The 15,457-nt window shown below is 37.5% G+C and overlaps 1 protein-coding gene across 17 annotated transcripts in view; it reads right to left on the minus strand.

The window, feature by feature from the left end:
* The window catches only part of ENOX1 (ecto-NOX disulfide-thiol exchanger 1), a 772,227-nt gene that overhangs the window by 271,798 nt on the left and 484,972 nt on the right, over positions 1 to 15,457 (minus strand). For 16 of the 17 annotated variants that reach the window (XM_060194781.1, XM_060194780.1, XM_060194779.1 and 13 more), the window contains 2 exons: positions 10,122 to 10,271; positions 8,774 to 8,911 (listed from right to left, as the gene is read on the minus strand). In XM_060194781.1, the coding sequence (XP_060050764.1) occupies positions 8,774 to 8,911; positions 10,122 to 10,140 (157 nt within the window). In that variant the 5' untranslated portion in view covers positions 10,141 to 10,271. The remainder of the gene's footprint in view (positions 1 to 8,773; positions 8,912 to 10,121; positions 10,272 to 15,457) is intronic. The other variant, XM_060194786.1, reaches the window with a different exon arrangement.

The raw sequence follows: 15,457 nt of genomic DNA on the forward strand, positions 1-15,457 counted from the left end.
TGGGTAACTTTTAGGTTGGCTAACTAGTGTCATCCAAGCAAGCTCAGCTCCCCTATTTATAAAATGGGGTTAAGAATACTTAGCTAAGAATTACATGGATGAATCAATTAAATGAAGTAAGGTGCATATAGTTTAATACAGTATCTTTGGAGCACAATAACTGATAGGTCTATCACTATCATTTCAGCATTCCTGTGATAGTCACTCATCTCAGCCTCAGGACATTGATTACATCCTTTGGGAATGAACACACACACACACACACACACACACACACACCTTTAAAAAGACAGAAAATTTTGCTCCCAGCCATCAGGAACAGGGATAGGTTTTTATGGGCCAGTCTTCCTTCCTTAAGTAAAATTCAGGAAAAATATATAAAATAAATGTTTGCAGATACTAGACAAAAGAAAGTACAGATTATCGAGACATAGGAAACAGGTAATGTAAAACCCTATTCTGCTAGCTTACTGTCTAAAAGGAATCTTGGATGTAACCCAAGAAAGAATAATCCAAACAGATCCTGAAGCCCTAAGGTCTGCTTGATTTCAGTGCTCAAGGAGGTGAAGGGCATTGGAAGGTGCAGAGCAGAACACTGGAGAGCAAGACACTAGTCAGAGATAGCACTGGATATCTGAAAGTGCTCCCCTTACATCTTTGGTTGAGCACTAGTCAGGACAAGTGTAGGAGGCAAGTCCAAGGGTGGACGCAGAACCATGAGACAGGAACAGTTTGAGCGATTCCTATATTTCACAGAGCTAGGAATTGGTCACCTTTCCAAAAGTCAGAGAGGGGGAATATTGCAGTGCCATGGAGGAGAGTTCCCTGAGAAGCTGGGTAAAATTATATCTAGTCTAAAGATAACACTGAACACACTTAAAAGTAGACCTTGAAAAAACTATTTCTAAGGAGCTTAACTACATCTGAGAACAAATCTTCAAAATATTTAGAGAAAACATATTTATCCAGTACTTAACACTGTGTAAAATCCAAAGTGCCTGACATCCAACTTTAATATACTAGATATGCAAAGAATAAGAATTATGACCTATCACAGGAAGAAAAATAAGTCAGTATACAAAGACACAGACACGTTGAAGTTAACAAGATAAATAAGCACACAAAACAGCTATGATAAATATATATCCAGTAAATATAAAGGTATATACACATAATCACAAGCAGAGAAGACTAGAGTAATCTGGAAAGAGAATGCTCAATTATGAGAATAATAAATTATAGATGTCAAAGAAGGAGGCTGATGTTTGTGATCACATCTAATTAATATCACAAACATAAAAACAACATCTTTAGAATAGTCTAAGGATGAGGTTTAAAAATGGCTCTCCAAAAACTATGCATCTTTACAAAAATTTATGTAAATGAATCAGTGCATACATTCAATTGTATAGTTAGTGAGAACCCAACTCTATCTGAGGACAGAGGAAATAAAGAGATGCATTAGGGATGGTTCTTATTTATATATATGTATGAAACCCCGCGCAGTAGATTAAATAAATAAAAGCCTAATTACATATGTGCATTATCTGAGGTATCTATAACTCAAAAACTCAGTATGTCAATCATAGTTAATAATAAGGCTTCAGAATAGCAAAAGATTCAGAAGTCACTATGCAATTATTACATATTTTCCAGTAAAAGGCTTTTCCATTAACTTAAAACAGTAGTTGAATATATAGTATTATGTGTGTGCCCAAACACAATGACATGAAAACAGGGACATAGAAACCGAATTTAGTATTTGAACTTGAACTGTTAGTTTTCCTTTCTACATACAGCTGTTTCTAGACGGGCTAACATGAAGGCACAACGCACTTTTCCATTGTGAAATATTTCCCTTCAGCTCACAGAGCTGTGAAAGGTGTCAAAGCTTCTCTATTCCAAGGAGAGAAAAGGAGGGAGTGTGTGCTTGTGATGTATATATGTACCCTATGTTTATATGCAAACTGCATTTACTTATATTTCTAATCATATAACTATAGTACAATTATTAAGTAGTTTCTCTAGTTCTTGTCTAATGGGTAAGAAAGTGATGAGCAGAATTCAAAAAGCTGGATGAGTAGTACATTTACCAGAGTATAACAGCACAAATAAAGATTAAGTAAGTCAAGAGATACAAACTAACATAAAATTAAAAATATGTATTTCTGGAAGCATACAAAGGAAGTAAAGAATTACACCTTGATAATTCAAAAGAAGTCAATCTACAAGTGAATTTACAAAGTAAGTAAATTTATGTTCACATTTCACAGAAGAGAAAAATAACCTCCACACCTATGGACATCTAATCTTTGACAAAGGTGTCCAGACTACTAAATGGGGAAAGGACAGCCTCTTCAACAAATGGTGTTGGAAACAATGGGTTGAAATATGCAGAAGAATTAAACTGAACCACTGTATTTCATCAAATACAAAAGTAATTTCCAAGTGGATCAAGGACTTGGATGTTAGACCACAAACTATGAGATACTTAGAGGAAAATATTGGCAGAACTCTTTTCCGCATCAATTTTAAAGACATCCTCAGTGAAACATTTCTATCCATCTTTCTTCTTCTCACTCTTCTTTCCTTTCACTAGTTTGACTCCAGTCATCCTGGTGGCCATTTATTATTTCTTTTTTTCCTCTTTCTTTTTCTTATATATACAGGCAGAAAGAGAGAAAAAGAGAGATGCCTATAGTACCGCAAAAAGAGAGAAAAGGAGAGATGCCTATAGTACTGCTCTACCACATGGGAAGGTTTCCCCGTTACAGATGGGGATCAGGAGCCTGAACCCAAGTTCTTGTTCATGGTAATGTGTATACTCTACTGGCTGCACCACTGCTCAGCCCCTCCACCCAACCTTCTTTAGTCAGCTCTAGAACCTGAATATTCATCAACAAACTTCATTCCAACAGGTTCTTCTGAATCAACACATTAAAAGAACCTATGTTTTCCCTCAACCTTCTTCTCTGCCACCCTTTCCTGTCTCAACAAATGACCCCATTCTTTGCATGATTTCTAAAGGTAGAGACCCCAGAGTCATTGTGAGTCTTCACTTCCTTATAGTATGTGTGCATGCTGCCACCAGTTCCTGTTGGTTCTACAGTTAAATGGCTCCTGGTTCCCTTCCCTTCTCACCAGCACTCTGACTGTTATTGCTATATTGATATCTGCTCTCTGGGAAGCTACTACAATTTCTCATCTGATATCTTTGCTGCCAAGCTTTCTACATTCCCATTTGTTCTCTACAGGATTTATAGAAGTGCTCTGTAAAAGTACAACTCAAATCATACTACTCCCCAGGTTACATTTTTGAGTGACACCCTACACTAAGTGTCCTTTATATGTTGGTAGCAGAACACTAATTGTGTTGCTTTGTATTTGCTTATTTACTTTTTGTTTGTTTTTCTACTAGATTCTAAAACATGAGTATAAGGTTTATGTCTTACATACCCAGTATTCAGTACAACATTTGGCTCAATGCATCCCAGTTACAAGAGTAATGCTTTAGGAGATAAAGGACTTAACAGATGCCTATTTTTATTTACTTATTATAGGATAGAGACAGATGGAAATTAAGAGGTGAGGAGGAGGTAGAAAGGGAAAGAAACAGTGAAACCTGTAGCACTGTTTCACCACTCATGAAGCTTTCCCCCACAGGAGGGGACCAGTAGCTTGAACCTCAGTCTTTGAGCACTGTAATGTGTACATTTAACCAGGTATGCCACTGCCTGTCCCTCCCCTCCATGCCTCTTCATGGTGGCGCAAATTAAAAAGGATATAGGCATTCCTAGGATTGTTATACAATGTAGGATGGAAAACTATTCTAAGAAAGCATAAAACCTAAATAAGTGGAAGTAACAGTGAGTGGGAAGAAGTAGTGAGGCATGAGCCAAAGAACAACTAAGAGTGTTCACAGACACTTGTAAAGGTGAAAAGCTCTATTTTTTGGTTGTAGGTCAATCACTGATAAATTACGTGGCATCATTTTGCATGAGAATCTTCATAGCAAATCAAGAGGTGCTATGCCTTTTTGGGACATGTAACTGAAAGAAGTCGATTTTTAAACAATAGTCTAAAAAAATTAGGGGTAAAAATATGTGGCAGGCTAAAGTCAATAATAGATACTGCAATATTGTTGACATTATGAAACAAAATGTCCAAAAATTGGAGTCAGTGGGTGGCACACCTGGTTGAATGCACATATTACAATGCACAAGGACATAGGTTCAAGTTCCCAGTCCACACCTTCAGGGGGAAAGCTTCACAAGTGGGGAAGCAGGTCTGCTGGTGTCTCTTTGTCTCTCTTCCACTCTATATCCCCTTTTCCCTCTCAATCCCCAGCTGCCATTATCAAATAAGTAAAGATAATAATAAAATAAAATACTCTTAAAAAAAAAAAAAGAAAATGCTCAAAAGTTTAGAGAAACGCAAGATATAACCTCATGACTTGAGAATATTCAGAAAACATTTCCAGTTCCCATACAGGGCAGGGCAACACACTTAAAGCCTGGGACTCAGCTGTTGTTTTTCAACATTTTCAGTTTATGATTACAACTTTGGAAAAGAAGCCAGGGCATTTAAGAAGAGGGCAGCTGGCCACACAGGTGGTGTCAGAGCACAGGATTTCAGCTAATGACAACAGAAGTGGGGACTCTTGGAAAGTGATAACACAGTGAAAGCATGTACCACACAAAATTGAGAAATAGGTTATTGGTAACATCTGAGCACACGGACATAATTTGAAAGTCGACACTGGAGAATAGCACTGTGCAACAAAAAACAAAACAAAACTGTAAGTTTGGTTATAGGGAGGAGGGCAGATATGGCATAGAAAGATGAAGATAGTGGAGAATGATCTTTATGGTAAGAAGAAAAATTCTGATTTAGATGGCTACTTAGTATCTCATGCCATGTGAATTAGTATTATTAGAATTCTTAACACTAATGATGAAGTATAAACACTAAAAATCATCAAAAACTTGATCTCAAAAAACAGATTTAGTATGAAGGAGAAAAGATGAACCAAAAGTTAAGGAGGAAAATAATTTTAAAAGGCCAGTCATACAAAATTTAAAGCAAAATAGTGGCGCTATAGCAATTTAGCAAATATTAAGTATATATGTATGTGTATGTTTTAGAAATTAACTGCCCAACATTTAACAAGAAACCTTAAAATGGTCATTGTTTTTGACTTACTGATTCTACATGTAAGAGTTATCCAAGGGAAATACTTTTTTTTTTCTGGCTTTTTTTTCTTTATTGAGGGATTAATGGTTTACAGTCTACATTAAAATACAGTAGTTTGAACATGTTAAACATTTCTAAGTTTTCCACATAACAATTCAACCCCCACTAGGTCCTCCTCTGCCAAAGGGAAATAATTTTAATTGTAAGAAGCCATGTGCATAAACTGGTCATTGTAGAACAATGTGTTTTAAAAAAAGAACTAGGACTAAGAAAGGAAAGGATAACTTAGTGTTACTGAATGTTTACTATGTAAAGGTACTATGTAGCATTGCATGTAAGTTGCCATATCACATCCTGCAATAGCCCCATGAAATAGACATCATCATCATTTTATAGAGGAAAAAAAGTGAAATGATTTTACATGCTTGAAGAAATTAAATTCTAAAAAAAAAAAAGTGGGAATTGGGTGTAGCGCAGCAGGTTAAGTGCACATGGCGCAAAGCACAAGGACTGACTTAAGGATCCCGGTTCAAGCCTCTGGCTCCCCACCTGCAGGGGAGTCACTTCACAGGCAGTGAAGCAGGTCTGCAGGTGTCTCTCTTTCTCTCTTCCTCTTTGTCTTCCCCTCCTCTCTCAATTTCTCTCTGTCCTATCTAACAACAACGACATCAATAACAACAACAATAACTACCACAACAATAAAAAAGGGCAACAAAAGGGAAAATAAATAAATAGTACATAGGTGGTAAGAATGACAAAATAGAATTTGTCTAAAAATTAGTCCTTGGAATCCAGTTAAGTATTCACATTTCACATTTTTAAAAAAGTTTTTATCCATGTGTCAACAACTGTACTATAAACCATTAACCCCTCAATAAAATGATAAAAAAGAAAAATGAGCATAAAGTGGAAAGACAATTTAAGATAAATGTTAACTAACAGAAAATTGTAATAGGATTGAAGTGCTTACATAGGAAAAAAAATTCCCAGAAACACATAAACATTAACCATATTAGATAGTACCTGTCCCTGAAATAGTGTCAGCCCATGAAGCCTTCTGGCAGCCCTAAAGCAAAGCACAGTACAGTGTAGGTGACAGGTAGGCTGGAGAGAGGACAGACAGATGCCCAGGTGGCCCCTGGAAGACTCAGAAATACTTTAAGCAGTTGGGCTAATGCAGGACATAGGGGATGTAATTCAGGGTAGACACGGTAAATCTTCTATAACAACCAGGGCTGTAATTCTTTTCATGGTAAGTTGCTGGGAAAATCATAAATTGGTCATGGTTAAAATGTCAGAAGACTCAAAATCATAAGAAAAATAATGAATTATTGAGGTTGTGGCTTGCTCTGAAAGTGACACATATTTTCTGAGGGAAGCAGAGGTGGAGACAAGAGTAAAGTAATTTTTGCTGTAAGAATATTTCAATTAGGCAGCTGGGAAAATTAGGTGGAAAATACAGATCTTTGCTCTCAAGTTATTATAAGAAAGTATCTGTCTAGATTAGCTCTAGGGAAAAGGGGTTTGGATAAACACATGTTCAAGCCATACAAAATGTCATTAATGTACAAGCATATCTTTTAGCAGATTAATCTTCAATTGTATGAATCTTATAAAATTTTGGATATTTTAAAATAAATATTCCAATTATAATGCTTTATAATTCAATCTTGAACTTCCATTTTCCTACCTCCCACATCTCTATCTCCTATCCCCTTTGGTATTCTGTCTTTTTATATGAAAAAGGAGCTATATACACACATGTATATGTGTAAACATTTACATGTATGTATGCTATGTACTTGATAATATCTAACTATATGCACACACACACATATATATATAGAAAGAAATAAGGGACTGTGTGGTGGTAGACCTGGTTGTGTGCACATATTATAATGTGTAAGGACCCAGGTTCGAGCACCCAGTCCCCAGCAGTGTTGTAGGTGTCTCTGTGTCTCCCCCTCTCTATCACCCCGTTCCCTCTCAATTTCTGGCTGTCTCTATTCAATAAGCAAAGACAAAAAATTTAAAAACATATTAGTTTAAAAAATAGAAAAAATAAAATATAAATAGATACATAAAGTACTAGTTATGATCTTTGCCCTCTACTGATAAAATAATGGGGTCAATTCATCACAAAGCCTACAGGTCTGTGGTGTGGAACTTAGTAGCTTCCACTTAGCCCCTACCATCTACCATCTTCTAACTGGATGGGCAAAAGTGAATTATTCAGGGGACAGGCAGTGATGCACCTGGTTAATTGCTCATATTACAGAGCACAAGGACCCAGGTTCAAGCCTAGAGTCCCCACCTGTAGGGGGAAAGCTTAATGAGTGGTAAAGCAGGGCTACAAGTATCTCTCTCCCTTTCTATATACCCCTTCCCTCTTAACTTCTCTCTGTATCAAATAAATAATTGAATTGTTCAATCGACATAAACAGTGATCAAATTGTAACAACTGTCCCTTCTCTCTTGCAAATTCTGGGAGAGCAGGAACCACAGCTGTTCTGTGTGCTGGTGGAAGTGCCCACATCAGAACAGTACTTTGATGGATAGTTGTTGAGCGAGTGCAAGTCCTATGCAACTGTCCAGACAGCTCTTGCTATACCTTACTGATAATATTGCCTCTTGGAGTCCCACTGAGAGACCCTTCTGGACATTATCATATTACCAGTCTGGGCCACTACTGAACACCTGATTCTACTTTATTTGTATTGCTTTTATTTCACGTTAAGGACAAGTGCTCCTCAATTTCTTTCCCAAAGCATTGCCACAGAGCACATGGAAAATCCTCAGTAAAGGAGGTGGCACACCTGGTTATATGCACACATTTATAGGACCTGGGTTTAAGCCCCTGGTCTCCACCTGTGCAGGGGGAAGCTTCACAAGTGGTGAAGCAGAGCTACAGGTGTCTCTCTCATTCCCTTTCTCTCTCCCACTCCCTCTCTCTCTCCCCTTATTTTTTCTCTATCTATATCCAGTAATAAATAAATAAAATAAAAATAAGTGAAAATCGTCAATACGGATGCATAGAAGTAAATGATGAAATCTTTTTAAATAGTCAGTGCCTTTGTGATAGTTCCAACCAGCTTCTACATTGAATGCATTGTATTGATTCCAAAGTGTAGTAGGGAAAAACCTGGAATTCAGTTTCAGGGTTTCTAGCTCAACTGTCAGTTCCATGGACAACTTTAGTCCTCCAGTTTATTATTTATGAAGTACAAACATTAATGAAAACATCAATAAGATGTCTCTTTTGCTTTTAAAACTATGGAATCAAATGACACAATGCATGCAATGGCTTAGCAGGTATTGGTCCTTCTATTTACATGTAAAATATGAAACTGATATGATAATGCCACAGATGGGGCAGATACTGCATGGGGCTCATTCTGAGAATGGCTCTTAGGCAGAACAGCAAGGAGATGAGTAAAAGAAGCCAAAGCAAAGCTGCCAGACATGCCCTAGTCCTAATATCCAGGCTGTGCTCAACACTTGCTCGTGGTGAGATTATTGGGCATCTGTCACCCACACCCGCTGGCAATAGCACAAGTGTCAAACCCAGGAGAAAGCTTACCAGACACAAGCTGCTGTCCAGGCAACCCCACGGGAACCATGCCCAAGTTGTTCATGGCGGTGGCCCAAGCGGTAGGATCTGTTACGGACATGTTGAGCTGGGTCGTGTCTATTGCTATACTCCCCAAACCATCAGCAGCTGCACAGGGTAGGGGGGAACATGACTTAAGAGTCAGTCAATCAGCAAAGGGTGTTTGTTTTTTAAAGAAAATTACATTTCTGGAGATGTAAGGCTTCATTTAGCACTTTCCCAAACCACAAAAAAAAAAAACAAAAAGCACTATAATCAACAGCAGTATTTTCTCCAGACATAAACATGAGTTACTGAATACATTCTGTGAGGAAACTTAATGACATGTAGTTTATATTATACACAGTGTGTCATTAAGGAGGTGCCCCCTGGAAACAATTGAAGAATCACTGCCTCCTCCCAGTGAAGCCATATTAGTTAAGTTCCAAGGTTGAAAGGCAAAGCAGAAATACTCTATTGGTAAAACAAGTCAATTGGCTTAGCAGAGTAAAAACAAATAAATTCATCTGTTTCTGAGGGTACTTCTGGAGTAGGCATAACTTCCAGCTATCTACTAGAACCTCTGTAAACAGTTGTCAAGCAGTGAAACTGGTCCTGACAATTTATTAAATGTTATCTTTCCTTTACAAACTCTCTACATCATTATACTAAGGAACCATCAGTGTCTTTCTAAAGCAACTTATCGGTGTCGGGTGGTAGTACACCTGGGAGAGTATATACATTACAAAGTGCTAGGACCCAGGTTCAAGCCTCTGATCCACACCTGCAATGGGGGAAGCTTCACGAGTGGTGAGGCAGTGTCTCTCTGTCTCCCTCTCTTTATCTCCGTTTCCTCTGTCATGTCAAATTTTAAAAATAACTTAAAGAAATAAGGCATCTTCTCCAAAATACTTCTTATAAGCACAGACTTTGATAAAAAACAAAAACAGTTTGATAAATAATACTGAAGTGGTTCAGGAGGTGGCACAGTTGATAGGGCTTTGAGCCTCAAGCATGAGGTCCCTAGTTCAATCCCCCAGCAGCACATGTACTAGAGTGATGTCTGGTTCTTTCTCTCTCTCCTGTCATTTCTCATGAATAAATAAATAAAAATAAAATAAAAAGAGATTAAAAAATAATACTGAAAACAACTGTCACCAAACTAAAAACACACAGAAAAATATGCCAAATTGGGCTCAATGTTTAGTGATGATCCCCAGTTGCATGGCTTAATTTCTTTAAGGACCCAGGGTGCTGCTTCAATAAAGGTTTTCATGGCTGGGAAAGCATTTCCTCACTATTAAAGTATGAACTGTCAGTGTTCTGTTCTGGCACCCACCTTTACCTGCTGCCATCATCCAGGGAAGTTTCAGGGGACACTGATTGGTGCTTTCCACGCCACCTGCATCTACTACTGAATTTTGAGCATCTTGGTGGGCAGGAGCACTCTTCTGGCTGGGTGCAAGTTCTCCACAAGGCTCATCAGATTCTGCGAAAGGGGAGAAGATTGTGGTGAGAAATCACAGGTGTTAACTGAAGGAATTTCCAAGGGACAGGAATATCTTTATTCAAAACTGAACAATGCAGAATAATTTCTCACAGGCAAAGAAGTGAGCTGTGCCATGTGTCTCCATGGCTGTCTCCTGGCTTATTTCCAGAGCCCAGTGACATGGATAGGTCAGCTGTGAACTCCAGCCAGGGCTGGCAGCAGAAACAACCCCACTTGCGGCCACAGCTGGTGTCTGGCCTCCTTCACACACAGGCCTTATCAGTCCCTGCACAGCCCTTCCACTCAGTGCACACACATCAGTGCAGAGGGGAGACAAGGGGCTAACCGTGATTTTTTTTTTATGTTAAAACTTTAATTGATGTTATTTTGGAAGACAGGTCATCTATGAAGTCTATTCAGAGGAGGCAGAAAGTAGGGAAGGGGAAGAAAAGAACAATAACCTATTCATGGGAAGGCTGGTGGAGGGGTGTGTACTTGCATTCCCTCTGCCTCTTCTATTATAAATTGTAAAATATAATAGGAGAATCAGAAGGAAGGAAAGGCATGCTGTTTGTGTACCACATCTGAGAGGGGACTGCAGCAGCAAAGAGAAAGCAGCTCTTTTCTTTTCTTTTTTGTTTTCTTTTCTTCTCTTGTCTTCTCTTCTTTCCTTTAAAGTCCTATAGGAAGAGCAACTGAAGGGACCACATTTGGTCTGGACCTTTCCTAGGATTACACAGCTTACATATGTGCATTTTTTACACTTTTCAAAGCCCTCTGTTTTAATTTAATTTAATTTCATATTTTGTCTCCAGGCTTATCATTGGAGTTTGGTGCCGGTACTACAAACCCTGCTCCCAGTGACCATTTTAACTTTTTACATTTTATTCAATAGGACAGAGAGAAGTTGAGAGAAGAAAAGGAGAAAGAGATACCTGCAGACTTGCCTCACCACTTGTGAAGCACCCCCCTACAGGTGGGGAGCAGGGGGCTTGAACTTGGATCTCTGTGCAGGTCCTTGAACATAGTGTTATGTGTGCTTAACTGGGTGTGTCACCACCTGGCCACCTCAAAGAACTACTGTGGCATAAACAAATAATAATGAAACATTAAATAAAGTTTCAAGGGTTCTCTCCATATCACACTGTTTATAAAAATGCTATGTGGATGGCCAAGGAGACAGCATAATGGTGATACAAAAAGATTGAGGCTCAGAAGCTCCAGATTCAAGCCCCAGCACCACCATAAACCAGAGCTGAGCACTGCTTTGGTAAAAAAAAAAAAAAAAAAAAAAAAGCTATACTATTCCTGTAACTTTAAAAATCACAAAAATTCAGCATCCATATAAACATGAATGCATCCATACATACAAGGGCTCCTGCACCAGCTCAGAATTGGAAGACAAAACATTACTTAAGAGAAGTGATGTAAGAAGTTTGAATTTTATACAAACTTTCCTAATAACTGAATTTAAATACTTGTTTACATTTCAGCATGTATTTTGAAAAATGTCTTGACCATACTTCCACTCATGGACATCTTGAAATTGAGTATGATAGTCTGTGGGTCCATGTAGCTTGTATAAAGTTGGGTTCTACTCTGGTACACTCATTTATTTATTAGATTCTAGGGTTCAATAATTAATAATCCCTGGGAACAGTATACTGTCAGAAGGGACTAATGCTGGTTGGATGTAAGCTCAGTGCAAATGGGAGTTCTGGTTTCACTATCTTAATGACAGCTGAGGTACTGAGCAAATTGTTCCTGTAGCCCCCACAGATCCCTAGCCTTTAGCTAGAGGGACATGTAAAATAGTAGGGATTTTGTTTTTTTAATATGCTGCCAGGAAGATGAAATATCATCATGCTGTAGTGAGTCTTTCCAACTATGGGAGCATATTGGGTTCAAGACATATGTCCTGTACTTTGTGATTAAACTACTACCCAAATCACTTCAGAAGTTGTTTGTGTGTTGTATTAATTATCTTAGGTGATGGATGTCATCAGGCAAATAAATTTTCACTAGAAAGACTCAATAATGTAAGAAATACACAGCTGATTGAAAATGTGTGTGTGTCTTAGCTGTTTTCAGGCAATATTATTGTGACAAGACCTCAAGGCATTTCCTCTGCTCCATCAACCACCATTTCAGACAGCAAAACAGAGGTGGGTTAGGATCTGTTCAATCATTTGCTCAACTGTCCCTAAGGTAGAGTTTTCTCAGACCATTTCAGGATTATCATTTGTCTTATTTATCTCCCAAGTGAAGCTTAGTTAACTTCCAGTTCAGGTTCTCCCCAAATGTGAATTAATCACACCTTTTCCTGTCCACTGAGTCTGTGGTTCTGGAACACCATCAGACAATATTCCTTTACTGTGTAAGGTTTATAATTCCTTGTGTAAGGTCTGCTTCCCTTGGCTCTACAGCTGTTCCAATGATAGTATACTTTTAGTGATTATGGTATTACAAAAAGGAACTAAGTATCCTGAAAGCCCAAAGCTTCTACTCAATCTTAGGGAGGTAGTGTGGTGATTTACACAACAAACTTTCATGCTTGAGACTCCAGGGTCCCAGGTTCAGACTCTAGCACTACCATGAGGACGAGCCCAGTGGGGCTCTTGTAAAAATCAAAACAAAAACTAACAACTGTCTCAAGGAACACTGTAGCAAACTGCTATATTTCACTTAAAATATAAAGCTTTATTTCATTAGCAAGATTTGACTTATAAACCTAGATTTAACCCCCAGTGGGACTCTGATATTTAATTTACTTCAGCACTTGGATGTTCCAATCTGCTGATTTAATAAAATATCATTTCATGTGGTGACCATGTATCTAAGATGATGACTCTAAGTTCTATCACATCTTAGGCACTTCCAATAGCCTAATGGATACCATGCATTTCTCTTAAAAATTAAATTTATTTGCTCACTCAGCTTTGACAAAGAGTGATACTTTTAATTAATAACTACTTCGTGATTTATAACTAGTTGTAAGAGTGATTTCTGTATTCTACTAACATCTATAGTTCCTATTGAATACCTGCCTCATTAAATGATTCAAGACCACAATGTCTAATTTGTCATTCAAATCAATTTCTCTGCCTTAGTTTTATTATTTCTATACTATAAAATATTAATAATCTTAATGATGTTTATTAACACACAGAGATGAGGAGAGTTAAAATTACACCTAATAAAGTACTTGGAATATAGTAGGTACTAATTATTATTATTTTATTTGAAAGTGTAGTGTTTCCATTAAGGTACCCTGGGAACTTTGTGTTCTGCTGGGTAATTATGTAATTAATTCTAAAACAGTAAGTAACACTTGATATTTCTAAAAGTGTTCCCTTAGTTTTCTGTGACACACCTAAACTGTAGCAGGGCAATTCTTCACCTTCCACAATTTCCTTATAAAATAATATGATTTGAAAGGCACATCAATTCTTTGCTCTAGGTTTGTTCCTATATATGCAGTGACATAAGCATTCAACAGACCCAAGATAAAGTGTGAAATTGGCAGTTTCTAATTTTTTAAAGAATATGACGTTTTATTATTATTATTATTATTTAATGTTCATTCTTATTCTTTTGCTCCTGGAGGCTATTTTTTCCCCATTTTTGTTGCCTTTGTTATTGTTATTGCTGTTGTTATTGGGTAGGACAGGACAAAATTGAGAGAGGAGAGGAAGACAGACACCTGAAGACCTACTTTACCACTTGTGAAGTGATCCCACTACAGGTGGGGACCCAGGGGCTCGACCAGGATCCTTGTACTGGTTCTTGTGCTTCTCAACATGTGCGCTCAACCTGCTGTGCTACCAGCCAGCCCACAGTTTTTAGTTGTTTTAGTGAGATATGATCACTAAACACCAATGAGGGGGGCCAGTTGTTGGGTACCAGGTTAAGCACATACAGTACTGTGTGCAAAGACCTGGGTTTGAGCTCCAGCTCAGAGAAAGCTCCACAAGCAATGAAGCAGGTCTATAGGCTTCTCTCCTTCCCTCCCCTTCTCTACTTTTCCGTACCTTCTCTATTTATCTCTATCGTATATAATAACAACATAAAGGAAAAAGAAGGAAGGAAGGAGAGGAGAAGGTAGGAAGAAAGAAGAAGAAAAAGAGTTAAAGGAAAAATGGCCACTGGAAGCAGTGGACTAGTAATACCAGCACCATGCTCCAGCAATAACCCTGATAGCAATTGAACAAGAGAGAGAGATGTACAGAATGCTAAGGATAATGATACAGCTTTGCTCAGCTAACATCTAATTTGTTTCTCACTAATGTATATTCAAATATAAAATGTCATGCCCAATGTTACAACTGTTTAAACATGATATATTAGTTCAACTGGTCTACATAATGGAAGAATTAGTTTTTGAAACTCACCAACTCTATGAAAGTTCTATTTGTCTTAAAAATTGCTTAAGTTGTTCTAAACCCTAACAAAACTTTTTCTAACCCTGTACATTTTTTTACAGGTTCCAACGAAACACAGAATATAAATAATGAAACCTGTAACTGTCCACAAAACAGATTCCAACTAAAAAGGCATGGAGATCAGTTAGGTACTAAAATATATATATACTTCAAGCAATGATTTTGTTTGATAAATCCTTAAGTTCATGCCTAGCTCAACAGAAAAACAGCTCTACTGAGTAATGAGAAAATCATATTTATTAATATCTTGTAGAGTTGATACCAAAGGAAACATTTTATGTGGCATCTTAAACTTAATTTATTTCACAGGACTTACTAGTATTACAATGCTCTATATCTCTATTAGACAGAAAAGTGCATCTTATCTAACATTCTACTTTCTCCTTCTATCACTAAGAAAATATTACTCTTTAATTTTCATGTAATCAGCAGAATATTCTTTTGAGATTATGGAAATTTATGTTACAGTTTATAGTAATGTAAAATACTGGTAAACAGTTGTAACTTGTTCACTAATGCTATGATTTTTAAGAAATTTATAAGTAGTTACTCTGCTTCCAGTAATGATAAACTCAGAATTCCAACCAATTCTGTCACTGAGGAACATGATTAGCATTTTTCATCAATTTCATAAAGTCCTCACTATTACTTTTTCAAATCCAAAAGAACCCCAACGGCCATGTTGTAATTACTGGAAGGTTACTCATGAACCTTGTAAGGAAGACAGTTTCTACTAAATACTAA

This window comes from Erinaceus europaeus, chromosome 7, assembly GCF_950295315.1.
Source record: "Erinaceus europaeus chromosome 7, mEriEur2.1, whole genome shotgun sequence".
Lineage (NCBI taxonomy): Eukaryota > Metazoa > Chordata > Mammalia > Eulipotyphla > Erinaceidae > Erinaceus > Erinaceus europaeus.